The sequence below is a fragment of the Lathamus discolor genome, chromosome 5, assembly GCF_037157495.1.
Source record: "Lathamus discolor isolate bLatDis1 chromosome 5, bLatDis1.hap1, whole genome shotgun sequence".
Lineage (NCBI taxonomy): Eukaryota > Metazoa > Chordata > Aves > Psittaciformes > Psittacidae > Lathamus > Lathamus discolor.
Window position 1 is genome coordinate 1,990,643 of NC_088888.1, and position 27,916 is coordinate 2,018,558.

General features: G+C 42.9%; 1 protein-coding gene across 5 annotated transcripts in view; it reads right to left on the reverse strand.

Moving 5' to 3' along the window:
• Positions 1–676: 676 nt before the first annotated feature.
• The window catches only part of LPGAT1 (lysophosphatidylglycerol acyltransferase 1), a 77,840-nt gene continuing 50,600 nt past the window's right edge, over positions 677–27,916 (reverse strand). For all 5 annotated transcript variants that reach the window (XM_065679367.1, XM_065679369.1, XM_065679366.1 and 2 more), the window contains 5 exons: positions 27,431–27,526; positions 24,434–24,707; positions 17,271–17,397; positions 8,772–8,878; positions 677–4,992 (listed from right to left, as the gene is read on the reverse strand). In XM_065679367.1, the coding sequence (XP_065535439.1) occupies positions 4,841–4,992; positions 8,772–8,878; positions 17,271–17,397; positions 24,434–24,707; positions 27,431–27,526 (756 nt within the window). In that variant the 3' untranslated portion in view covers positions 677–4,840. The remainder of the gene's footprint in view (positions 4,993–8,771; positions 8,879–17,270; positions 17,398–24,433; positions 24,708–27,430; positions 27,527–27,916) is intronic.

The window sequence follows — 27,916 nt, forward strand, 5'->3', positions numbered from 1 at the left end:
AAGTGTAAGTACGTACAAAGGGATGACACTAAACGGTTGTTCTCTCTGGGATGGGGGCAACCCAGGTTCTGCTCCAGCCTCAGCTCTCAGGAGCTTGAGGAGGATGCACTGCTACACAGTGGCCTCTAGAGGAAACTCTGCAGCTTCCGATGCACGCTGCAGCAAGTGGTGCTGCAGAAGCTTCCTTCCCCTCCCAGCTCGCTGCTGCTCCACTGCCTCCCCTTACCACTCCTGGCACGAGAACATTTGTCTCCATGTCCCTCCTCAGGAACGCTTCGCTAAGCAATGTTCTCCATCGCAAAGCAACACTGCAGCTGGGTAGTGAACCAAAGAGTTCTTCTACTGTGTTTTGTGTTAATGGTAAGCACAACAGAGATTGTGTATCTATCAGATATAAATATAACCATCAACAAAATCAATTTATTAAAGATTAAAAGCACATGAAATAATCTTGGGGGGTGTGTGTGTGGGATATCAACTCTGTGTTTGCCACACACAAATAATAGGAAGAGACACCTGATTTCTCCGCAGAGAAACACTACCTCTGGCATCTGTCTCCATTTCTGAAGGTTGTCTTGGCTCATGGAAAGGTTTGATTAGGAAAAAGCCCAATGAAATAAATCCCATCAAACACCACCAAACATGAGCAGCCCTTTGCAAAATCACTGAGAGTCACTACAGGCTCCTGCATCCATTTAATCACACAAACCAAACCACAAGTAACACAGGAAGGAAGGAGAGAATCGGAGGCAAAACCAACTGGTACCAAGAAAACTTGTTTTCATCATACAAAATGAACACCATTATGATATGAAGGAACTAACTCACTTTAATAGGACAGCTGTTCAGTGAATAATCATCCAATGGTAAAATAAAAGCTTTAACTTTAAAATGCATAGAATCCTTTTAAAGACTTCTTCCATACCACAGCCAGGTAGTCCACAGGCTGTACAGGCCAACCCAAGCTGCTCAGAGGTGCTGGTAACCTATGCAGACATTTTAAACCAGAGCGTGGCTTCAATTCTACTCTCCCAATGGTTGCATTGTTTAAAAAACAGTGTAAAAACTATCAAATATGCAACTTTGCAAAATAACCCTTTATTTCTTATGGCTCCATTATTTCCAAACAATACAGTACCCCCAGTGTAAAATTATGTTGAGTGATTGTACCAGATCACCACAAAACCCCCAGCTGACTTGCAAGAGAATGCACCCAACCATGGACTCATGATTTGGAAATGCCAGCTTGAAGTACCTTTGGTCCCAAAATGTTATGTCAGCGCAAAGGGGAGCAGCTGAATCCTGTCGCACACAGTGATCGGTATCCACGTTATCTCGTACAAAAAGGTGGAAAACGTGAACAGCACTTTATGGCAGTGTCAGACAAAAGGAAGTGATATCGTTTGCAAACCAAGTGACTAATGGACAGTACCACAGTGATCGCTGGAGGTTTACTGCTGTAAGATGCGTCTGAGTTGTGATGCTGGAGGTGGAGAAGGAAGCTTTTAATTTCTCAGTAAGCAACTGACACTGAAATCTTGCTTTTCACAATCTGGTGAGAGCAACTTAGGACACAAATCCCTCCTGCAAGAGCCATCACTGCTGCAATGCTCAACAGAACTGTCCAGGGCACACAAGAGCAGCTGGAAGGGACACTTGCCAATGAGTGCTCCTTGCAAAGGGGCAGATCCTCTTCCTGTAATGGGACATGAGGAGCAGCAACACTAAACCATGAGGACTCGTATCGTTTCAATGGTAACAACTTGTTTACGAACAATTCAACATAAAACGTACAGATATTTCGTGTGCAACCCTGGCAGAGAACCATCTTTATTCACAACACCCTTAAACGCTACGTTCGTGCTTGTGTGCACAACAGCGTTTCGTCTGGGAGTCTTTCAGTCTTTAGCACTTCATACATTCTTCCATTTTATTTCCCCCAATATAAATCCAATGATATATTAATTACCCATTTTGTGATGAGCTGTATGGTTCATTAACATCATTTTCTATGGATGGCATGGCAACCCCCCCAACCTGTAACACCAGAAGGAAGAACCGAACTGCAACCGACAGGAATTCACGTTCCTCAAGACAGGCTGCTGAGCTCCAAACTGGCTTGACCAGCACGTATTTTTAGCACAGAATTTCCTATGCACTGGATCCACTTTGCCCCTGAAGAGAAAAATTTCTTATATCCAATTTATTCTCTTTGATGGAGCAGCAGCCAAGTTCATGCTGGGAGGGTACTTTGGAGTTTCTTAGCAATGGTTTCATTCCACTGTCATCCACAGCAACTCAGCCGTAAGGAGACACGATGTCAGGCTCTTCACATTTGCCAGTGCAGGCAGGAAAGAAGCCTAAAACCTAATCCTATCTACTCACCCTATTGAAAAAACAGTCAGTGCTTGAAAACAAACGTCTCGCAATAGTAAGCACTACAGAGGAACAAACTGAAAATGAACAGGACCAGATAAATCAAATGATTATCATTATTGCGCATTACTCATTTCTTTAGGCAGCATGTGAACACTCACTACTGACTGCAATCCACTGGAACAAGAGAAACACTGCATCTGAAAAAACAATATGCTCCTACATGGAGGTCACAGGGTCTATAAAGAACAATCTCCTGATGTGAGCTACTGCTGTGCAATCTGCTTAGACCAACTTCCCTTTTTATGTATCACTCCAGCCTGTCCTAGCTCAAAATAAACCCAGCTGTACTGTGGGCATCTCCATGGTTGTGACCAAACCACCTGGTGAAGGGCAGGAGTAAAGAGCTTGCCATCTACATTCTGCACTTCCCAGAGCCCGTTTACACCACGCACAGCAGATGTAACCGCTTCAACAGCACCTTCTGCAGAAGGGCACATTAAATACATTCAATCCATCGGCAAGAGGGAAAAAGCCCACCACACAAAACCACACTCCCGCTTCCTTTCGGGGCATGCCTCTTTTAAAATGGACCTCCCATTACACCAGAATGTAGGTGTGTGACTGGGTGTAAAGAGGTGGGATAGAGAAAGAGGACCCCACCAAAACATGAAGCTGGAGGTGACCACTGTTCTTTACCTCCCAGCTGCAGGGGTTAAGTCAATGAGGGGACACACACAGTTCAGGGGTATAATTCTGCAACCATCCCCACTGAGCCACCTCAGGGGGCACAGGGGTGACAGAGTTGCCCGGTGGTCTTCCAGTAAGTCAGGGAAATGGGCATTGCCTGGTATTTTAGGATGCTCTTAGCTCCCCGCCAAAGGGAACACTGGCCAGGCTTTGTATTCTGCACACCACCCGCTTTGATTCACGTAGCAGGAGAGGGAAGGAGGAAGGGGATCAATATTGCTAACTCAGAGCCAAAACTACTGAGGGCTTACTTTGTTCTCAGTGAAATTACTCTGCAAAAGGCAGTATGCCAACATCTGAAGTGCTGGCTAGCCTGCTTGTATTTGGAGATTAGTTTTATTTTGGGAACAGCTCTCTCAAATCTGTGTATAATCACACAAACACAATGCCAACTAGACCTGCCAGGAGCAAGACTGTACGTCACAGACTTCCTACGTATCTGAAAGCATCTCCTGTTCCAGTTTGCCCTTCAAGTCAACTCATCCTTCTTCCGGTATGGTTTTAGCACAGTGGTGAGCTAACGAATACTGCCCTCCACGCAGTTATTCAGAGTAGTTACCATCCTTTTTTGCAGTAGTATCCTCCTATAGATTTATGACAGAAATTACACCTATTTTTTCTCTTTAAGAACCTAGTTTTTCTTCTATGACTCCTTAGGAAAACATGAAGATGGTTGGCATTGAATTATTTCAACTCTCCCACAAGTACATTTAGCAGTGTTGCAATCAGCTGGGAGAAAAAGGCCTCAATGAAGCACTCAAAGGTCACCTTGGTTGGACTGCACTATACAAAACACAAAGGTGGCTCAAAATCACCAGCAGACCTTCAGAAACAGCTTCTGATGCGGGACCAATAAACCTTCCCTCTATTCCCTAAGCCTTACGTCTTTCCTTCACTGTCTTTTCACCTTTAAAAGTGCATTTGCAAAGCTGATACTGATGGCTGAGGTGCATTCTGAGCAAAATGGGAAACTTAACCAAGTGAACTTTCATTTTCCAAGTTTCCTCAGAACACGAGATACTGGCAACACATGGAATTCGGAAAGCCAATGGCACACCCACAGCAAGGATGGGCTGATCCATCAAACGTGGAGAGCTCTGAATCACACTACGATGCTGCAATGCTTTTTTTGAGGACTGATCCCTCACAAAACACACCTGATGCTGGATCTCATCTGGGACTTGGGTTTAGGTCAATGTGGCTCATACAACAACTGCGTAGCTGCAAAGATACCGCCACCAGCTCTGTCGAGTATCTTTGACTCCAGCACAATGAGCTGCAATAAAGTACAAGTTGTGCAAATGAGGAATCTCTACCACACCAACGCTGTACAGGCTACTGAAGAGACAAGTTGCTGAGTTTTCTGAGCTCTTAACTACAATGCCAAGAAGTACTTGTGGTGACAGAGCTTTCTTGTCACAGACATTCTTCTACGGTGGTTGTACGATTGCACCTTTTGTCCAAATGCGGAGTTTGCTTAAGTGTGGGTGAGGATATACATCTTTAAAAATACAGACAACTCTTAAAATCATACATCATCAGGTCACTATGGTACTGATCTTCACTTTCAGCAGAGTTCAACGTTTCCCTGGGGAGAGGTATGAGTCCGTCCAGTATTTTCCTTTACTCTTGGATATTCACATTTGCACATACAACATGATACTCATTTGCGAGAGCCTGGCTTCCCATCGTGTCCTCAGGTCCCATTCCACTTTTAAAAGAGGCAATGATAAAAATACTGAAAGATGCAGTACCACATACCACCCGAGAGGAACGCGAACGACTGTACGCCCACTAGCCACAGGTTACTGAGGGTCATCTCCCGAGAAATAGCTTTTGTTTGACCCTGCGGTGGAGGAAAAGCTCCTGAAAGAGAAAAGAAAACACGTTTAATGCTTCTGCAGCAGGAACAAGAGCCTTAATGCATGATTCTTTACCACTATCGCTTGTGTCACAACCAATTGTTTGGTTACTTCTGTATTACGCTGTTAAGCTTTCAAATGACTCTCCAGCATCATCAGTTATCTTCAAGAAAATAAGATTAACCCCCCTTATCTTAATTACTAGGAACAATTTCATTTTCACCTGCATATAAAGCATAAAACTTCAAAGTGACAATCCTTATATTCAGCCTTCACAGGGAGGTCTGAAAGTCAACCGAGTTTTCTGTGTTACCTGTGAAGTTTTATTAACGCCTGGATGATCAAATTGAGTGGGTTCCATAGGAACCTTTACAGCCGCTTGTAACGATGTTGTGTAATGTGAAGAAGCAACACAAATACAGTCTCAAGGTTCCTCTAGGAATATATCAATATATACACACTCTTTTGGTTTTTAAGCAAGTTTTCACCTGTGGTTTGAACATTCACTGCCAGTCACTCACTCACTCATGAAACATCGTCAATCATCACACAGGTTTCTAGGAAGACTTTACTGAAATGCCTGTTTAGATGACAACGACTGGCAGGATGCAGCTAAAAAACCATCATCTTTCCCTATTTTGCCTTTTTCTGACTTCCAACACTAAATTAAACGTGTCTGAATACATCAGAGCTTTACGATCATCAGCAAATTGCCTATATTTACATTGGCATATTAAATCTGCATTCATCTTCTGTGCTGCACAAAGCCTACATGAGAGGAACCACTTTTGTTGTGGTTATTCCTAAACAGCAGATATAAAACCTCTAAATGTACCAGAGAAGATGATGTGCTGCTTGCTGCAGCGTTATGGAGTCACAACCACTCCCAGAACAGGAGATGAATGATTCAGAGTAAAGACACAGCAGTGTCAATTCTTCATCTCAGAAACCACTCAATTTGGGCTATTAGATACCATCAGCAACTTAGCTCTGCGCTTCACGTTTGCAATCACTGCAGGAACTGCAATCAAGCATTTAAGACAAAGCTTTTCTTCCTGTATGAATGCTCTTAAATTAAAACATAAAATCAGAATAATTAAAAACCCCTAAGGTAACCCTTGATGAGCCCCATCCTCCTCTCACCAATATGTATTTTCACAAGTGGGCAGATTTGCCACACCATTTATTCCTCAGCAATCCTCACTGCTAAGCTTCTATTTGTCCACAATACATTTGTCCTTCCATGGCCCATTAGTTTTCCCGCACCAAGGCTGACCTTTGATTTAAAGAACTTCCCTTTTTCCTTGGTACAGACAGCAACTGTCTCTTCCCTGTCACCCAAATCCTACAGAGAAAACAATCCTTCACTTCCCTGGCTAAGACAAGCCACACACTCTGAGTTGTCCTTCACAGACATGACTCCTCCTTCCCCTTCCTCATCCCAGCACCTATTATTTGTTCCATTTCCAGATGACGTTTCAGATCTGCTATGATGAAGAGCGTCTCTGCAGCACTGGTGAAAACCCTCTCCCACTGCCCGTAGGATGACACTGCTGACTTTGTGAGTTACAACACACTAGCTGGCTTATGATCAGAGTGAATGAGGAACATGATGACTTCAGTATACAATTACTCATTTCCAGCTGATAAGCTCCTGGTTTATAGTTTGGGGTTTTTAATTAGTCTCCAAGTGCTTTTGTCCTGCCAAATGTAATCTCATTGGGGTTACTGCAGTGTTCAAGGTTATCCCTGCTGAAGACTTCACAGAAATCATGAACTCACTGAGCTTTCCACTAACTGCTAAAACAGGAGTCTTCATACTGCTCATACCTACAGATATTAACTGTAAAGAGAGGGGGTTGGAACTGCCTGGTCTTAAGGTCCTTTCCAACCCAAGCCTTTCTGAGATTCTATGACTTGAGACAATGCACACACCAATACAAAGCCAGCTTTTGGGCAGCTTCAGGGATCCCCCTCCCATTAGGCCCCAAGACTTTTCCAGGGGGTTTCCACAACCTGTAACAGCCCTTTTGCAACGAGCCAACACAAACAGTGTGAGCAAGTGCTCAACTGGCACAAACGGTAGTAACTTTACATGATGCTAATTTATGCCCACTAAGGTCCTATGTCATCACATTTACATTTGAAACATCTTATTAATTTATACTGATTACATTGGCAAATTATAACCAATTATCCTATTTTGGAAGCACATTTCTATGAATAAATCTGATTATATCCACTAAACTCTGAAACTGATTTTGGGGTTATGACTTATTTTAATGGTACTTATGAAATAACATCTCAATAACAAGAACTCTTTACCTCCTCCTGGCTACACTTGTAGTTTTAAACAGATTCACAAAGTTATTTGTCTAATGAAGTCTAATGTACGCATTTGGATGTGATTTATAGAGCAGGGTCTGACTTTTGCCAACATTGATGGCTGAGTGACAGCAGTTATTTCATAAAACTCTAGGTTGCTAAAGAATTCTATGAATCTTTTGAAGCACTCCAATTGATAAATTAAGCACTCCAAATCAAATTAAAGCAGTCTTTGCAATAAATCATTGAGAACAAGTAACATCTTTAACATAGTCACTCTGGAATATGAAACTCAGTTGATGTGAGAGACTCTGATACTTGCTAATAAAGAGATTATTTGTCTTCGGAAACAAGCTGCTTTATTTCATCTGGAGTCTACTCAGTCTATGCTGGATAAACTCCCTTTCCTTGAAATAAAACTCTATTTTTTCCTCTCTGGATTTTCCTTTTCTTTTGTATTATGACGAACTCCTCTGTTCTGTGTTCTGCACACACACCTGCCAGAGGGCAAATGACGTACTTCAGTATCAACTGCACGGAAAGAGAGAGCCCTAAGGAAGCACTTCTCCAGCTTGAGTTCCAGAGTATTTACCTGGTATTTTAATTCCCATGTTTCCCAGTATCTCTGCAGTAAAGTTATTAATGCCCTGAGTTTATTCAGATCTCTCTGGTCCATTAACATTGAAAGTTATGACAGAATATATACGTATATATATTGTATATTATGACAGAAGTGATCACCAGTACCTCACAGCAACGAGACCAGTATCAACAGTACAGGGCTGCAGATCCAAAGACTCCAAAGACCTTCTACTATTTAACTCTTATGGATCCTTCCAATCCTAACATCCTTCTGTATAGCTTAACAGGAAACTGAAGAGGACCATAGTTTTGGATTAGACCTTCAGACGACTTAAATCAGTTTTCTCCAACAGTAAAAGTGCCAGAGGCCCATGCTAAATAGCCACACTAAGCAGATAAAATAACCTGCCTCATTTAAGAGTCTTATTTAATCCCTTTAACTCAAGAACTTGCTCATTTTAAACCCTGAAGGTTTTAGATCCCCTCCAAACTTAAGCTCTAAATGCTTCTACTACAGATGCAGATGTTTGCTACCTCTTTGCATCTTGCAAAGTTATTCCACTCAATGAAATGCCACAGCAGCAAGTTTCTCAGCTGAACTATGTGTTATTGCAGGAAAAAAGAGTATTTCCTTAGATTCGTTTTGAGTGTGCCATCTGCCAACCATTACCCTGGAATATCAAACTATCCTATGTTACCCGGGTAATTTACCTTTCCTAGATCATTTTTGTCATACTTTTCTGCCACATAAAAAGTAGTAATACTTACATGTACTATATTCATCTGAAGAATGCATATATATCCTTAAAGCATTTTGAGATCCTTGTAAGAAAAACCATTACACAGCACGACTCTCTTTGATAGGTATCATCCTACCTGTTTCATAGAAATGTGTCAAGAGATCCTCCTTTTCAATGAATCGTTGATAAAGCCAGTGTGTAAGAGCTTCAGGCTCTGCAGGTACATCTTTAACTGGGAAAACCCTACCAAAGAAACAAGCATTAATTAAACCTAGGCAATGTGTGATGAGCAAAGCTCTTCCCTTCTGCTCAGCTCAGCCCACCCCAAAACACAGAGAACAAGAGTTGGGTGCATGGTTCATTCTCTCTCTGACTCACAGGTGACAGAGGTATTACAGATACCCAAGTGGAATATTTCAGGTTACCAGCCAAATACACACAGGCACTATCAGCATCTCTCAAATGTCGTGCTCCATCATTTGATCACAGCTGAAAAGTTGCTGGGGCTTTTTCAAACACAAACCCACCACACTATTGCTATCCTTAAAAAAATACAAACCAAGCAATGAAGCTCCTGCTTCAGAAAGACTGAGAAGGTCTGCAGCTTTGAAGAAACGCTTCTCAAGAGGCAGAAGCCATGTAACAGCATCACTAAGGACCAACGTGTCTGACCTCTGTGCTTTCCAAAGGAGGCAGCATCTTCTCTGAAACGCCTAAGGCAGGCTCTGCATTGAAAACTGCCCACGTTAAGCGTACTCAAGTATTGCTACTCTAATTAAAAAAACCGAGTGGAAGAATCACCAGTGTTTTGGTATTTCTATGTTGAATACTAAGGGTCTACTTAGAAAATCAGCTATTCAGGGCAGAATTCACATACAGAACCCCCAAATAACCCACCCTACCTCACCGCATTTTATTTTACCCAAAATAGAATTTCAAGTCTTACAGTAATAGTGCAGTCTCCTCAGCAGACCTCAAGTGCCTAAGGGCTCCTTACAGAGAAGAACTTACATACCTGCTGTGTTTCACTGGGAGGCCAATGCAGCAGAGATTTGTGTATCAGGCTACCCTGAAAAATTCATACTCTGAAATGTAAGACCTTGACTGCTGGTTTCCTTTTCAGGTGAGCTCCCTGTCATCTACACCGTGTTTCTACTTTCATTAGTGGGGTTTTAATTTCAACACAGTCTTGATTGATTGGAAAGAATCTGAAGTAATGTCACGATCATTTGGGCAGGACCTGAACAGATACGGGAATATCAGATACAGAAACAGGAATATCAGATACAGAAACAAGACGCTCTTGAAGAATGCTTTTGTTGCTGTTTTCAACATCTTTGCTTGCTTTGTTGCCAAATCATCTGTCCCTGCTCCTTTCAGTTTGATGCATGGAAAAATAAGCTGTAAGTGGAGGAGGAGAGGAGCAAAGCATTGCTCTAATGAACCTGGCTTCAGTATACAGAGAGAACTTGCACATAAGGAGATGAACAGTTACATTTACTAACTATGGCATCAACATGAACTCAGGCATTTCTGTAACCTTTGCAGCAATTCTACACTGTGGAGTTCGCTGTGCTCTAGTAAAGCCAGGCTCAGGAACTAGAGATTTGCAACTCTTAGTAACACACAGCTCGAAGGAAAGTCTTTGTCAAAGACAAATACGATGAAGTAGCTGGTGGTGCGGTAAACAGCTGAAGTCCTCAGTATGCATTTAAGAACAATGCCAAAGCCAGGTAATGATGAGCTATTTTATCTTGACGCCCAGATGTTGTACAGCAAATGGAACCATGGAAAGGCAAGTAAAAAAAACACACCCCATGAGAAAAGACCGTTTCTGTTGAAGCTATAACACTAAGCCAGACTTATTCTCTGTCCCCAGACATACCCGAGCTGCCAAGCACTATTTTTACTCTCTTCTGCCTATCTGCTGTGAAGAGATAAAGAGACTCAGCAACTGAATATTGTGTTTCACAGTGTATTTTTGAAGGCCAGATGCTTGCTTACGCAAGTTTGAGGATGGCTCAGAACTAACAGGATGCCTGTGTGGGCTCAGGACAGAAGTCTAGGGTTACCTGGTTTTGCTGTCTGTAAGCTGCAGATATGCTCCATGTCCACTGCTCAGTTATCTAATGGGTAACAACCCTACAGCTCAGTAACCAAGTAAGCCTCGTATTTACCCACGAATGTATCTTCTAGTCTGAAAACACCACAAGATCTTACAAGATACTCATTAGAAGCAATTGATGAGCTGGCACTTTAATGGAGCAGCAATGCAGTGTAAGTGATACCAGTGTTGCCAGAGGTTAATGGAATGCAGCACACCACTTTCCTGCTTGAATCCATGGAGGCTCTTGTTTGAATCAATACAGTACCAGAAGATTTGAACCTCTGGATATCAACTCTGCTTCTTAAAAGTTGAAGAAGCAATCACCCAGTTGGAATGGATTTTAATGCAGAATGGAAAACAACTGGTTTTCCAGCAACGCTGCCACAATTTAGCAATGGTAAGTACAAGTGTACTTAGAAGCATTTTCAAATGTATTTTTAGATTATCCAGTTATTTTTAGAAGCAGAACATTCTTACTAATGAGTGAGCTAAATCAGAGATGAAATGTTTATTACAAATCCTTCAGCTCTGGAAACAAGCCCATCCTGCACTAGATAAGGTGAAGCTAATCCTCCCCACTGTATTTATACTAAACATACTGCCAATATCATCATTCTCTGCCCATCAGATGGCTCAGCTGGCATCTGTGTTTTGTAAGAATGCTCTCTTTAAAGAGACTGGCTTCAGGGAAGGTAACTGAGAATGTCTTTTTGATACACAACTATGCAGATGCCCCACAATAACAGTGGAAAGCTGTTGCTCTGACTGGAGCAGGGTCATTCCTAACCATAAGCTGCGAGAGAAGTTCCTTCTTTTCAATGAGACATGTAAACAGGTGTCAGTGTGGTCAGAGCATGAGCATCATCATGGCTCTACACCACCTTTGGGTATCCAGCATCAGGACTGCCCCTAAAAGCAAGCAGTTTTCTGATCTCCTCAGGGAAAGAAAAGGTTATCACCACATAGAACTGTCCTGACAAGGAACACAGTCAACAGGTAGTATCTGAAGGTTCTAGATTCTCTTTGGCACTTAAATCTTTCCAGCTTTCAAACAAAACTAACCTCACACTGCGTGGAAGTAAGAACATCATTGTTACTAGTGTGGCAAACAAGGCATCTGATAGCACTGGATAAGCTGACCTGACCAGGAAATTCAAGCAGAATGGCAACACCTCCTCTGATTTCTCCTCAAGGGGGCAGCTGCTCTGCTGTCATCAGGCAGGGGGGGCTGAACATTAGTAAAAGCAATGCCACCATACCCTGCAGCCTGAGAAGTGGTGGTGGAAGTAAGGACGTACTCTGATGGGAGTCTGCAAAGCTGTCTCAGGAATGAAACATCATCTGCTAGCTGGAGGTTACCCGTCCACAACTGCGAGGTGACAATGGCTGTGGGACACCCCATGTAGGTGATTAAGGGACATCAACTTTCTTAAACCACTACACAGACGTGTATCTATGTCCAAAACCAGAATATATTTACAAAAATGACAGTCCAGGAAAGAAGAAAGGATTTTAAACAATGCAACTGGTGGCACATACAAGGAATCATGGAGACTTAGCTACTCACAGGCCATCTCTCAAAAGATGCCAAATGGCATTTTCAGAAACATTTAATCTCTTTTAAATGGTCCTTAATGGAGAAACAGCCTCTGAATCTGCATTAAATTCTAAAGCTCCTAGATACCACCTTTAAGTAGTAGTTGCCTTTCATTACCTGTCCTACCCTGAATACAAGTTCTTTATTACCCCCTAATAATCATACTTCTAAATCATAATATTACCTGCTGTTTCAATGACTCTCTAAATAACCTCAGCACAATGAAAGCTGCTGGTACATTTCAGGCATAGCCAAAAATAAGTCACTTGCATAAATAAAGCATCATAAAATATATTGCCAACTGGATGCCCTTCCTGGACACTTCTGTGAGGCTCATTCAGGAACCACAATGTATTCCATCTTATTTATAGCCAGGAGCCTCCTCGATTTCAATAAATCTTCATCAATGTGGACACAGAAAGGAAGTTCCTCAGTGGCTGAAAGCTTGTTTCAACAGCAGCATGGTACAAAAGCGGTACGAGGAAGGAAGGTGACATCGTACTCATCGTGTTGTGGCACAAAGACAGCTGAGTTAGCTGGAAATAGCATAGTACTTTCCATGCAGCATGAATTTTCTACTGTGAGGTGTTCCTGCCCATGGCAGGGGTTGGAACTGGATGAGCTTTAAGGTCCTTTCCAACCCAAACCATTCTATGATTCTATGAAGCGCAGCTATCCTGCGGCTGGCTCTGCCTTCGGGCCTATCACAGAAGGAAAAAGTGGGATATGGTCATACAAGGGCATTTTGCTGTCATACATCAATTCCTCCCTCTGGACTACTCTTAAAAGGGGAAAAGCATGTTTAAATCCCGATTCTCCTTTCATACAGTAGAGATGGCATCCGGTCAAACTATTCTCCAAATTACAATGTGCAAATTTTTATGGCACTAAATAAAGGAAAATGGGTGAAAACCAACAACCCAGACACATCTGATATATATTTCATTAACATCTTAGAGGACATCTGTGTCAAACGCAGAAGAACAGAAACACCTCAGACATTTCTGTCTTTGGAAGATGTTTCTGACATATCCATCTTTTTAAAGATGAAGCCCACTTTACCTTGGCTTTCCTTTACTAACCGAGTTTGTTTCAAAGGGTTAAATAAATGCACCAGCTTTCCAAGGGACACCTCAGGGCTCAGCACAGCATAGGCCTTTTCATACCTCAGTCACTGATTCAGTCCTTGCCTACACATGTAAGGACAAGGAGTAGTTAATATGCAGTTGTCACCAACGTTAAGAACTGCTGAGGAGCCACCTCGAATGCGGGACCTTCACAGTAAGTGCTGGTGTTCCCAGCTGACAGCCCCATCACTCTTACAGCAATGTTTTGATCTCCACATAGAAGATTAAGTTAAAGAAGTAGTTTAAATTCCCTGGTCAAGTCTTACACCTACACAGCTCTGGTCCACCCTGTGGCTTGACCAGCTTTCAGGGAGCAGCACCATACAGAAACCTCCCAGAACTGCTCCGGAGCAAGATCTGACATGGAAACAGGCTTGAGACATCACTGTATTTTTGGACCTAGGAAGCACACAGACAAAGCTCCTGAGAGACAGTTTTCCACTCATTTTACCTATAGTTTCAAATACAAGCTCTAAGACATTGATGTCAACCCACTGGGCTTCAATCCTGGAGAAGGTCCAATAAAGTGACAGCAGAGCTGCAAGGTTTTCTTTAACATCAGAAACCCTCCATGAGGGAACAACTGTTCCCTAACTCTTCCCTGTTCAGCATCCCCAGCTTCCCAGGCACATCTCACAGGATCTCAGTGGTACCAACAACTCTGTTCATCAATACATGATGAACTCATTTCATCAAATCATCAGTACATAGAATCATAGAACAGTTAGGGTTGGAAAGGACCTCAAGATCATCCAGTTCCAACCCCCCTGCCATGGACAGGGACACCTCTCACTAAACCATCCAACACAAGGCTTCATCCAACCTGGCCTTGAACACCGCCAGGGATGGAGCACTCACAACCTCCCTGGGCAACCCATTCCAGTGCCTCACCACCCTAACAGGAAAGAATTTCCTCCTTAGATCCAATCTAAACTTCCCCTGTTTCAGTTTTAACCCGTTACCCCTTGTCCTATCACTACAGCCCCTGACGAAGAGTCCCTCCCCAGCATCCCTATAGGCCCCCTTCAGGTACTAGAAGGCTGCTATTAGGTCTCCACGCAGCCTTCTCTTCTCCAGATGATCTAAAGCTGTCAAAACCCTGAAGATGCCCATCGCATTACAGCATTCTGCTAAAAAGATAGCCCCTTCTGAGGAAAGTCAGGTCATCTGGGGAGAACCAAATACATTCAAAGCATCAGTTGCTGCAACGCCCTGAGGGGAATCCAGCAGGAAAATTTCTGTGTATGCAATAGAAAAGGATGATGCAACGTGAGTAAATTCATGCACACACACTGTTCAGTCCCTCTCCTCTAATCCTGCTATGGATAAATACATCCTTTACATAAAAGAGGAAAATATTCGTAAAGCCACACAAAGCATCTAAAAATAAATGTTATTCTCAAAAGCATTGAAGGTGAAAATTCACCACATTCATTCCAAGCTACAGCTTTAATTCCAGATGCATTAAAAGGTGTTGGCATATGATAGCTAGATAATATGCTAACTCTGGACAAAAGGATACAAAAGTGGTATGACTTTTGGGGTACAGAATTATCAAGGAGAAGGGTTGCAGAAGGACCCGACCATAGCTGCAGATGAAATTAAGTACCAGTAAATGCAAGGCAATGAATACTGGGGAAGGAAAAAGCACCAGGAGCTACACATACACTGCCACAGATCAGCTATTATTACTCTGGTCAGTGATGCTGAAATCACTGTGGGGAAATTCAGGATGTCAGTCCCAGAACTAGTTACAGCAGTCCAGAAAAGGCATAGACAAAAGTAACAAGATAATCAGGGAAAGGCTTTTGTGTAAGGATACAGCAAGCAGATGAAGACTTGAGAGGCTGGGCGGGGGACAGGGGCAGCTAAGGCAGGACATGAGAAAGCTGTGTAAAATCACAGGCCACAGAGCACATCACTGAAGAGCGATTCATCCAGTGATGGCAGCATGTGGGAACACAGGGTGCACCCACTGAAGGCAACACGTGGAGAACCCAATACGAGCAAAAAGGAAGTGGTCCTGGCTGCCACCCTCCAGAACAGCCATGGGAAAAAGAAGCTTAAGCATGTTAAAAACTGTATGGGACAAAGTGATGAAGGCCAGGTCCATCAGTGAGTGGTCCAGATGCGACGCCAGCGCTGAACACAGTACAGCCACCCTGTGCTGAGGTGCTGAGGGACCTGCTCCAAGCCAGGATACTTTGTTCAACACATCTTTAGGAACTGCTACCCTGCATCCAACGATAGCTGTTCCAGTCCAGAGGACACACGCTGAAGGTTGATGTGCAATTTAGACTATTACCAGGACTGAAAAGTTAGCCAAAGCTCCAGTTAAACCCAAGACAATTCTTGTTTCAGAGGTATGACATCCAGAGCTCAACCTTCAGAGACAGGCTACTGCTTTAGCTTCCATTTGGGGCACACTTCAAATGGTTTTACAGGGTCAGCTGTAACAACTACAGGTCATTTTTTAAAGAAAGCAAACCAAAAATATTCAATAGAGAGGCTTGGCCCTGGCTAAAGCAAGGATTTAGAGCCTATGGTAGAGAAAGAACCAAACTTACGCTGACAATAAACCATTTCTAATGTTTTTCTCTTAGGATTTTAGTACTATAAGAACAAGAGCACTGAAGTTCAGTGCTAGGAAGGTTACATCATGTTTATGCTTGTGCTCAAAAATAGGTTTTGAATATACACATTTAGAAGCAGGAAGTTAATTCAACTGCAGATAACTTCGTTAAAGGAAGTATTTTTGGCAGTACCCTTCAGTAAAATTCTAAATACATTCAACTTGCAATTATCCCAGAGATCTGGAAGAGCACTAAGGTGACCTGGATAAAGCACAATAAATATTATGGTCTTACATAAGTGTAAGTATGTTCACCTTCAGAAAAACTTGAAGGTAGAGTTCTATAAAAAGCAGGCACAGATTTAAGCATGGCTGCGGAAAGGAGCTCCACTGAGCACCCTGGACTTCACATCACACAACAGTGACACAGCAGTGATGCTGCAGAAGGTCATTCTCAGTTAAACTGCCACCCAGGGATGCCTGAAAGCTTACTGGAAAAGCCTAAAAGCTCCCTAAACCAGCAAAAGGGAATTCAGACAAAATAACGCAATTCCGGGATGAAAATGCGATCAACTTATTTGGTACAGGAAGAGAGTTAAAATACTTCTGGAGATTTCAGACTTGCAATTAACTGCAAACCAAAAGCAAAATGCAACTTGTCCCTCCATTAGTTCAGGTCTTGAGACAAAAAGCTGCTGAGGAGGGAAGTTTTAATATCCCATCCCAGGTGTCAGTGAGATTTATTAGTAATTCCCAAGTGCTGCTCTGCTCAACTATTAAGAGTATGCTTTGGAAAAGCTGTTATTCCTTTGTCAGAAAGGCAAATACAATACATAATAATCTCTCAGGAAGCCTGTTATTAAATAACACAGTGATTTTTAGCTTGTTGTTATTATTAAGTAAATAAATAAAAGAAGAATCAAGCTGGGTTTACCAGCACCTTAACATGACAGAGGAAAAGGACGACTCAGCCATCAGATATATTCCCCATAACTATATCCAGCCACAGGACACTAGTTAAGAACTGTGCTGAGATATGAAATGGTCACTGAACTTTCAAATGAAAACTGTGCTGAGTTTAGAAAGCACGAGCTGCCCACCTGTGTGAGACACACATACAAAAGCCATTGCTACTGATTTCCCATATCCTGAAACACGATGTTAACCCAATTTGTGGAAATGTGTTTCTCAGTATTTTAGTTCAATGTAAAAGTAGAAGGTTTCTTTCCTACCTGTAATGTACATGTGTCACCGTTGGCTGTCGGTAGCCAAGAATCCAGGTTTGGATGTCTAGAGGTTCACCTTTGGGATATGCAATGGTTGCATCTATCACCCACTGGAGGCCTTTTGATTTGCTCTCTAAGAACAAAAAGAAGCATGGTATTAAAGCAATCACTGCATGGCACTTATTTGACAGCTACTCCATTTTTATAGTACTTCATGAGGTGTGAGACACAAAAAACGAGGCAAAAACAATTCAGATTTCATCACAAAGCACAGAAACACTCTTAAAAACTTCAGCTAGACCAAGATTTTCCTTTCATCATTATTTTTGTTGTTCTCACGAATTGTAGTACTCAGAATGGAATAAGTTCACTCCCTGGGTATGAGCACAGTCACACAACACGTTGGTCCAAAAGTCATGTGCTTCCCCCTGTGCACCAAAAGGAAAACTTCCAAACTAGAAATCAACTTCCTTGGTCTGCACTTTAAGCACATTTACAACCGGGCCTTTGTAAGAGCTCGCAGTTACAGCTCCCTGATGAAGCAACAGCCATGCAGATCCCTAAAGGGTCTTGAAAATCTGAGTTATGAGATAAAGAGGAAATACACCACGCTGCGTATTACAGACAAGAAAACTTCCAATCAAAGATGGTCAGTTTTTGCAATGCAGAGGAGACTGCATCCCCAAGGTCCCACAAGGACTGATCCACCAGTACGTGTTCACATGCTGCTCAGCACAGTTCGACACTAAAAATAGGATCAAAGGAGGTGAAATAGCAAAGATTATGCTTCATTGCAAATAGCTATGAAGATTATTCAGGATTACTTTAAATCCAAACATAGGTCACTCCCAGCAAGAGTCAAGGTCAGACATCAATCTAGCCATGACCTCTCTGGCATGTCTTTAATTCATAGGATTGCAAAGAGGGAGAGCAGAGATCTGGAAAGCAAACCAGGAAGGAGGGCACATGGCCAAGGTGGCACTTGGAGTCAGCTTTATATCTGTTTTGTGGGAAATGGAGCTCTCTTGTATCTGAGGGCGTGTTGTGTTCGGGTTAGTACAGTAACATGCTTACTTCATGCTTGATGCACTAGTATAGGAATATGCTTACATCATACCCAGCAGCATCTTAAAGCATTTAAAAAGACGACTACTGAAAACAGCCACCTGTTGGCAGAAGCACGGAAGAGGTGTAAGGTTTTAGTACCAAATACAAGACCCTGCAAGCCTGCAGCTGAGATAGCTATGAAAGAAATATGACAGGTTGACAAAAGCACTGCCAGCATGAAGAACACGCACGGGGAAAGACTGCTCACCGTTGTTCTCAGTGCAACAACAGACATATTCAACATGAAGCCAAGAGGAAAAGTTTTCAGAGCAAACAGAGATGTGATTCTTTGCGCAGAGGGGAACGAAACTGTGGCAAAACTTGCCAAAGGATGTCAAGTATGCTGAGAGTTCAAGAGGAAATTGGACACGTACATGGAAGGAGGGTTAACTAAACAGGCAGAAACCCACACATGGCTTGGGAAACTTACCACACTGGAAACAGTCAGAAACCAAGACAGTCTAGACTGGATATAAGGAAGAAGTTCTTTACTGTAAGGGTGGTGAGGCACTGGAATGGGTTGCCCAGGGAAGCTGTGAATGCTCCATCCCTGGTGATGTGCAAGGCCAGGTTGGACAGAGACTTGGGTGTCATGGTTTAGTGTGAGTTGTCCCTGCCCATGGCAGGGGCCTGGAACTGGGTGGTCTTGGTCTTCGGGTCCTTTCCAACCCTAACTATTCTGTGATTCTATGTATGATGCATGTCTACTGCGTTTCCACTTAGGAATCCTGACACCCACCAGCAGCCCTGGACAAGACACTGGGCTAGACGGATGTTTGGTCTTGCCCAGCATCACCACTCGAGTTTGGCAGAAGAGCTACCACATACCTGAAGACACCTGCAACACGCAGTCTGAGGTGCATTCTAACCCCATAGCTATTTACACCAACTAGAACAGATGTGCAAGGGCTGACTTGAGAGTTTCTACTTCCATTTCAGTTAACTCACCTTGCATTTAATTCCACTGAGTATGAGAAGACAATTACAGCAACACTATCACATCCACCTATCAGTTATTTTAACAAGCAGATAGTGTTTTCAGGGTGTCTACTCAACAACGGAGTTGTCCTACTTTGCTACAAACACACATACGCTACCTGGATAAGGCAAGACACTATTTCCTATGTGATGAGTTATTATAGCTATTCCAAACTTTGATGCAGGGCAAGCTACACAGGTCAAGCTGGAACATCCAGTGTCACCTTCTGGAAATAGAGCATTGTAAAACCCTGACAGACACATGAAATGAGAACACAAGGTCCCATTAGAGGCTCCAGGCTTGCCAGCATCATGACAGAGTGCTTGTCAAGTCTCTCTTAAGAAGAGCACTAACTACAGAGTCCTTCATCTTAAAAGTAGCAATGTACTAGAGACAAGCCAATATGAAATTAATAGTAAATCCACAGAAGTATTCATTTAGAAATGGATTTCGGAACAAAGCCATTCAATTTATTATTTTCCCAGATGTAAAGGAAGAATGGCTAAAGATAAATAAATTGTCTAAGGGAGTATGCAACAAAGATCATTAATTGCAATTAAAAAGTGCCAGATGAATACGGGCACATTATCCTATTTACAGTAAAATGTTTTAAAATCATTTATTAAATATTTAGCTAGCGTTTCAAACTGTCCTTTCAGCGGATAATGGTTCAAACTTCATTACGGGAAGGCTCCCACAGTCCTCTTCTGTGCCCATTTCCTACTTTCTGCTTTTGTGGAGCAGAGCGGCTGCAGGTATTCCTCAGAGCAGCTCCAAACTCAGCTCCAGCCCCTTCCAGGGTAGGGTGGGGAGATAAATTGACATCCGAGAGCCTACCAGGAACCCAGGTTAGGAAGAAAAACTGTAAGTTTCTGAAGGTAAGATCAGCCTCTATAGACTCTCCTGTAGAGTGAGCAGGTCTTAGTGCAACTAGGTCCACGTGTAACTACCAAGATGTGCTCGCAAATCACAGCCACAGGCACATTTTGGCATGCATTGGTTTAACATAAGCCTTACCTAACCATCCAAGACCCCACACTGCCAAAAACCACCCCCAAGTCACCAAGGATTTCAGAAAGTTAATTGTAAAGCAAATCTTGCTGTCTTTTTTTGGGGGGGTGATACTTAGTTGTGCCCTGCCTTGAAGCTCTAACAGAACCTGAGAATGAAAAAGAAACAGACAACCACATACAACACAAGGGGGTAGGAACCGAGTACCTCTGAGGACATTGCTTTCAGGCCTAAGTAGACCTTTGAACAAGAATAAACCCTATTATTTTTTAAATGGAGCACGCTAACAGGAACTCAGAACAGAAAAAATGCTGCATTAGCTGCAATATAAAATCCCAGAATGGTTTGTGCTGTAAAGGACCTTAAAGCTCATCCAGCTCCAACCCCTGCCACAGGCAGGGACCCCTTCCACTAGAACAGCTTGCTCCAAGCCCATGTGTCCAACCTGGCCTTGAGCACTGCCAGGGATGGAGCAGCCACAGCTTCTCTGGGCACCCTGTGCCAGCGCCTCAGCACCCTCACAGGGAAGAGCTTCTGCCTTAGATCTAACCTGAACTTGCCCTGTTTCAGTCTGAACCCATCACCCCTTGTCCTGTGGCTGCAGTCCCTGATGAAGAGTCCCTCTCCAGCATCCTTGTAGCCCCCTTCAGACACTGGAAGCTGCTCTGAGGTCTCCACACAGCTTCTGTTCTCCAGGCTGAGCAGCCCCAGTGTTCTCAGCCTGTCTCCATATGGGAGGTGCTGCAGCCCCTGAGCATCCTCATGGCCTCCTCTGGACTTGCTCCAACAGCTCCATGTCCTTCTTACACACTGTGAATCTCCTCCTAGCACAACTAGAGGATTCTGCTGTCTCAAATTGCCTCCAAATGCTGCAGTCTGGCTCTTTTTCAATAGAACATAAACCTTCAGAAACGGCCTGCAGGCATCTGTCCTACACAGTTGCATCCAAACCACATAGTAATATTGCATCTTAGTGTGAGTGGTACATACTAGCTTTGTAACTGCTAAGACAAGCCTGAACAAGCACAACAGTAACTTTCAGGGTTAGACATAAAAAAAAAAAATCAAATGAAGTTTATACAGTTTCCTAACTTGTGATTTTTCCTTAAACTCACCAGCAGAAGCAAATCTGCACAGCTATCTTCTTATTTTTGCTCTAGCTGTAGATTCAATGTTAGAGAGCGAGTTATAAAGAGAGGCTTCAGCAGGAAGCCTTGCATCCAACCAAGCTGTGGATCGAGTCTGGAGCAGGGCAACGGAGCTGGTGCAGGGCCTGGAGCCCAAGTGTGATGGGGAATGGCTGAGGGACCTGGGGGTTCAGATGGAGAAGAGAAGGCTCAGGGGGGACCTGATTGCTCCCCACAAGTGCCTGACAGGAGGATGGAGCCAGGAGGGGCTGGGCTCTGCTCCCAAGGAACAAGGGATGGGACAAGAGGAACCGGCCTCAAGCTGCCCCAGGGCAGGTTTAGATGGAGCTGAGGAACAATTCCTGCCCCAGAGGGTGCTCAGGCATTGGAACAGGCTGCCCAGGGCAGGGCTGCAGGCACCGGCCCCGCAAGTGCTCACACACCGTGGAGACGAGGCCTCAGTGCCGTGGCCTTGGCAGGGCTGGGGAACAGTTGGACTGGGTGAGCTTAAAGGTCTCTTCCAACCTGGTTGAGTCCATGATTCTGCAATACTGCCAGATTGCATCCGGAGTGGAAAAGAATGCACCAGCTAGGCATGGACCTAAGACCACATTTTCCACTTGGAAAAGAAAATATTTACTAGCATTCACTAGTATTCAGGTGTGGTTTCCTGAACACTTACATCACTCCGATAGCAGCCAAATGACACTGTTGCCTTCCCCTGCATAGCAACGTGTTCTTGTAACTCATCCTTTGTTCTCTACTGGTCTTTGTGTGTTCAACCGGACCACTGACCTTAAAATTAATGTTTTGCCCCAAAGATCAGCTCTCAGACTGAACATCTTACTCATCATCCCAAGATCTCTCCATAACAAATCACCTGGAACAAAACAAGAAGCCCTTATTCCCAGATAACAAAAAAAGCAAGCCTTCCCACATTCCTCGCAACAGTGAATCAAAAAGTCTGATTTAAATAAACCCAACCAATTATGAAGTCCAGTGTCCAGCTCTGCAGGAGGGAAAACTGGATTTCTCTTAGAATAAGCATCAGAACTGGACGTACTGTGCTGCAGTTGAAAACTGCAAGACAAGATTTCAATATGCCTCTAACCAAGCCCATAGCAACCTCTTATCAGGCAAAAGGTTGCTGCATAGTAAAATAAAGCAGACTTAAAAAAACATACTATTGATCAAACATAAGCTCTGGAATGCCTCTATTCAGTGAACAATTGCTCCAAACTCCTTCGAAGTGCCAACTGTTTGGGAGGACTTAAAATACCTCAGCTTCATTATGTATCAAATAATGTATTACTCTTCCCTCCCATATAAAGTTTACTTTCACTTCTCTTTCTCACTCCTTGTGTTTTCATACATGCCACTCTGAAAGAATGACAGCTAAACACACATTTCTTCCCTATTTTTGCCCACTCTTCTTTCCTGTCATCTTCTGGATAGGATGGAGAGCAGTGGTTCCATGCGTTTCTGAAACAACACTTTCATTTAGCACCCAGTTAGGGCAATCGCCGTCAAATACTCACTTCTCTGGAGCCTGATTCATGTCACTCAAAAAGCACCAGGTCTGATGTTCTGCTAAGTTGATGGCAGAGTATGAAAACATTAAGTTGGTATTTGGTTAGTGCTTTTGGTCCCCTTCCAGCCTGTAACTAATTGAGGAACTTCTTACTTTTCCTACTTTTTTACCTTTGAGACAGGAAGAAACAGAACAGGAACAGGTCAAACTTTTCTCCTTAAGAAAGTTAACTCTTAACAAGGCCTATTCTTTTTCTCTCTTTTAAACCTAAAACCTTCTAAGACAACAAGGGCTTCCTTCAGACTTGCTTTTCTGAATGTAGCCTGAAAGGAAATACTCTGATGCATTCCACAGCTTCATTTTCAGCTGATTTAAAAGATTCCCTCCATTCCTGAAAGTGCATCATCTCCATCCATTTCCTACATTGACAGGATTCTCTGGAAGCAATTTCTGTCTGAGGATTCCTGCTAACCCTGAAACTTGAACAGAAAAACCCCAAAGCCTTTTGCATCTGTGGCTTCATTAGTATGAATATTCGGTTCGAACTCCTAAATGATTGTCATCATTTGGCTCTGGAAATGCCAGCATCACCCATCAACAAGAAACCACCTCAACCCCCCAGACACCGTTTCTGTAACAAGTAACAATCCACAATTAGGTTAAGCAAGATCTAACCCTGCATTTGAACATGCCAAGAAGCTAATTATAAAAATGGAGAGACTAAAAGCACCGAGTCCTGTAACTACAGACATCATTTATATCCCAGCTATACCTTCCCCTTCAGCCCAGGTGTCCCAGAATAATAATGCTGCAGGAATATTCTTATTCCCTCATAACTCTTTTAACATAGGACAGCCAAAACCATCCTTCAAATCGAGTCATCAGCAACAATTAACTCCAGCAACAAAGCGGACAGTTCCCATCAAAATCTGAAAAGAATAGAAGAACTTGAATTCAATAGAATACAGTTAAAGAGAAAGAATAAAATGGAAAGTACTAGATGCAAATAAACTTCTGAAGCCAGGAATAAGAATCTGGACACAGTCTGCATACTCCAGAAACACTGCTACTGCAGTTCCATACTACCATAAACCAGTGCATACCATCAGGCTTGCTCCAAGGAGGAGCCCATCTTCTTGCTCACTCTGGGTTCCCATTCCAGTATCTGTGCCCCAAGGCAAGCATTCACACAGCCACACAGTAGACTCTATCAAATTAAAACTATGGGTTTCTTTTTCATCTCAGCATCAAAAAATAAAGCTGGGGGAGCTCAAAGTAAATATGAAAACACGTATATAAATACAATGGTCCATTATGGATGGACTCTGACGTTAAAAGAGACCAGTTCAACACAGTAACTCCAATCTTGGACATTCAGTTTGCTTTTTCCCCAAAAGAGTGAAGTGGTCTTTACCTCTTATCACAGCACCTCCACCTGCTGGAGTTCCGTTTTCTTGCGGCGCTACAAGTGTTTCCAGGATTACTTGCGTTGCCCCAAGCCTTGGCAGGGTAACATGTTTAAGAAATGGCAAATTGTTTTTCTTGGCAAATGCCTGGCTCGTTTCTCTCCTCTTCCTAAGAAAGCCACCCTCTGGAAATAAAACAATCCATTTCCGATTGCGGCTCCTGTAATACTTTTCTAGATGCTCCTTGAGTAACACAAGCTGCTGGTCACGGTGTGCTCTTCCCTGTAAGGATAAAACATCACCTAAATGAAATGAATGCTTAAGAGAGATAATATTAGCCAGATAATTATTACATTCCTAAGAGTCCTCTCTTGTCAGAGGTACAAATAAGCCCCTCAGGCAACACAAACCAACGTTCTCCTCAGCGTACCCACTGGTGGCTGAATTAATGCCACTTTGCACAGAGGCTGAAAAAACCTTCCGGAAACTGGGGATGAAGCTCCTGATTTGATGAATTCTCTGCAAAAGCGACGTCCAGACCGTAACTGGGAACTCCATGTAAGAGGAGGATGTGTTTGCAGGATTTCCTAGCTGTTACTGTGTCTCAAGTTAAATTTGCTGAACTGAATTCACAGCCAGTGACACAGCCTCGAGGTCAAGCTATGGTTCCGTGGTCTATCTATCACCAGGCATTTCTGCAAGCCAAACAGGATCTTTGCTTCCACTATCCTCTATGGACCTCTCCCCTCACCCCTAGCCTCTATTAGGATTGCAGAGGCACCACAGACCTCGAAACCAGGCCTGAGTGGGGTTACCACAGCAGAACCACAGCTTTCACCCAAATCTGTGGTGCTCAAGTGACTTGTTCATTTCTCCTCTCCTATGTATTAGCACAGCTTCACCAGACAGTGAGATGTGCCCTTCATTACCACAGGAATGCCTCACCCTAGATCACATTGCACAAGGCTCCATCCACCTTGACCACTGCCAGGGATGGAAGGGAAGGAAAAGGTTCTATGTGCTTACATTAAAGAGCAATATAAAAATCCCTCGGTTAAACCAGTGCTTTCTCACCAGACCACAGGACTCCAGGGTAGCGCAGGAGTTAAGGAAACAGCAAACAGTAATCTTTCCACATGCTAGACATTAGAACTCTCCCAAACCTGAACAAACCTAACAGATATGACTGGTGAATAAACTGCAGTTTAGCAAATCCTGTGACGTTTCAGATAATTCTGCAATACAAAAAAAGCCCAATGGACTAAATGGGAAAAAGGAGTGTTTAAATGCAACCATGGCTAGATAAAACCATGGAAGATAAGACACAGTTAACATATTATCCAGAAAGAAGAGAAAGTCAGTCATACAGAAGCAGCTCCTTATTACACCCAACTCTTGAAGACCATGGCTAGTTGATCTCCATCACAGGGCTCAGCCTTCTTTCCTTTAGAGGAAAGAAAAGAGGCAGCAAGAGACTGCTGACAAATTCTTTAGGACGCACTTTGCATCATGGATATGGCAAGGTACTGGCAGTCTCTGCTTCCAGTAAACTCTTCAATGGGAGAAGAGATAAAACTGGTTAACTCCTGGTAGGACTCAGAAGCATCCCTAAACCTGCCACTGGGGCTGCTCATGAAAATGAAGCTAATGTGCATTTCAAACAAATCGATGCATTGCACCATAATCAAATTAGATTATTTTACAGGAGAAAAAATATTTGCTCATCCAAACATTACTAGGGCCTTTCTATAGTTAGCGGTTTTGCTACACCCAAAGGCTAACTAACAGCCAGGAAACAATTTATTTCACTTGGTTTATATTTAGACTCATGCTGATCTCATTTTACTTGTGATGTTGTTGCATATCTAAGCCACTTGACAAAAATGAGGAAAAGCCTTAGGTTTTCTAGCTCAGAAATGGTTTGGATTTGGAACTGGAATTGCAACACTACCTTCAGAAATCACAGTTAACCTGACAGCCACGTGTACCTCAAAAAAAGTGTATCTGATGTATTTTAACTACTGAAATAGACAGTTTACAGTGTCAAACCCTGTTCCTTTCCATCCTCTCACAGTACACAGTTGTGTATCTCTACAGACCTTAATCTTATTATCTAATTATTTGCCTGAGGTTTTCTAACCATGCCTCCAGTCTTAGTGAGAAATAGAATTTCAGCTATGTATAGCTGTGATAAAGTATTTCATCATTCCATTCTGAGTCATTTAGCTGCTTTTTCGCTGTAAAGTGAAAATTCATTAATTCTCTCTGGCTGCCCATGCATTTTAAGTCCGGACAGATACAAATAAGCAGAGGAAAGAAAGGAATATGGGGGATGTTGCAGTTCACAAACTGGCTGCGGGTTCACATTTAGCAATCCACACTTCCAAGTTTCTGGTTTTAGAGTGCAGCTGGATCAACAGCTACCAAATAAGAAAAACCTCCAAACTGTAAGAAATGATCTGAGGTTTTCACTTCTTAACATTTGAGATGCTGAACTCAAGGCACACTCTTTCCTGATGCTCTAAGAAGAATAAACCTTCAAGAACCAATTACTATTTATGTAGGTCCTTCACTGCCTTAAACTGGTCTGCTACCATGTCAGCATCGAAAGGAATGGTCCTGCCTTTCCTTGACACTTTGGCAGTCAGAACAGTGACCTAGCCAGACTTGAAGCACTCCTCAGCTTCAAGGTCACTAAGGAAAGAAGAAAGGTGCCAACAATGGCAGTAAGAAGCAGAGACTAAAAGGCCTGCCCATGTACTGTGCTTGTACTCCTCTAATAAAAGCCTCCCATCACAGCTGGATTCCATAAACATTTGTGTCTAGGAATATAATAAAATAAGCTTGGGAAACAAAAGCAGAACAAAGCTCTACCCAAATATACACATTACAGCATAGCTATTTCATCCTGCAAACCATCCAGGAGGTAATGAGTAAGTTCCATAAGACCACAATGTTCCAAATATATGGATAAACTCAAAGCGCTACTACGTGTTTTCACTTACCTGTCTTATAAAGAAGTCTCCATGGATTAGAGACACGATACCAAAGTTTGTATACTTAAAAATATGATCCATCAGCCACATCATCTGACGGACAACCTGAAAAGTTACCAGAAGAAGGTTAGTAAATACCAAGTGCGGAGAATTATGTATATACTGGTCATGTTCTTACCACCCTTGCAACAGCAACAAAACTAGCAAATACATACAAAGTCCTTTATGCCCTTAAGTCTAAAGCAGCAGAGGTGATATGCTTCTCCCCCAAGAGCAGGATTAAATAGCTGCCTTTTGGTAATATAATATACAGTTCTGCACTATTAGCCATATGCTGAAGTGATTTCTACTCTAGCTTTTCACGCAGGTGCTGTAATGCTTCTACTGACGTACCACCAGAATTTGAAGGCAGCTGCAAACTAAACCCATCTTGAGTGATCATTAAAGTACACAAAATGATACTGATCTGTATTTGAAACCTCCAACTGGTTTACG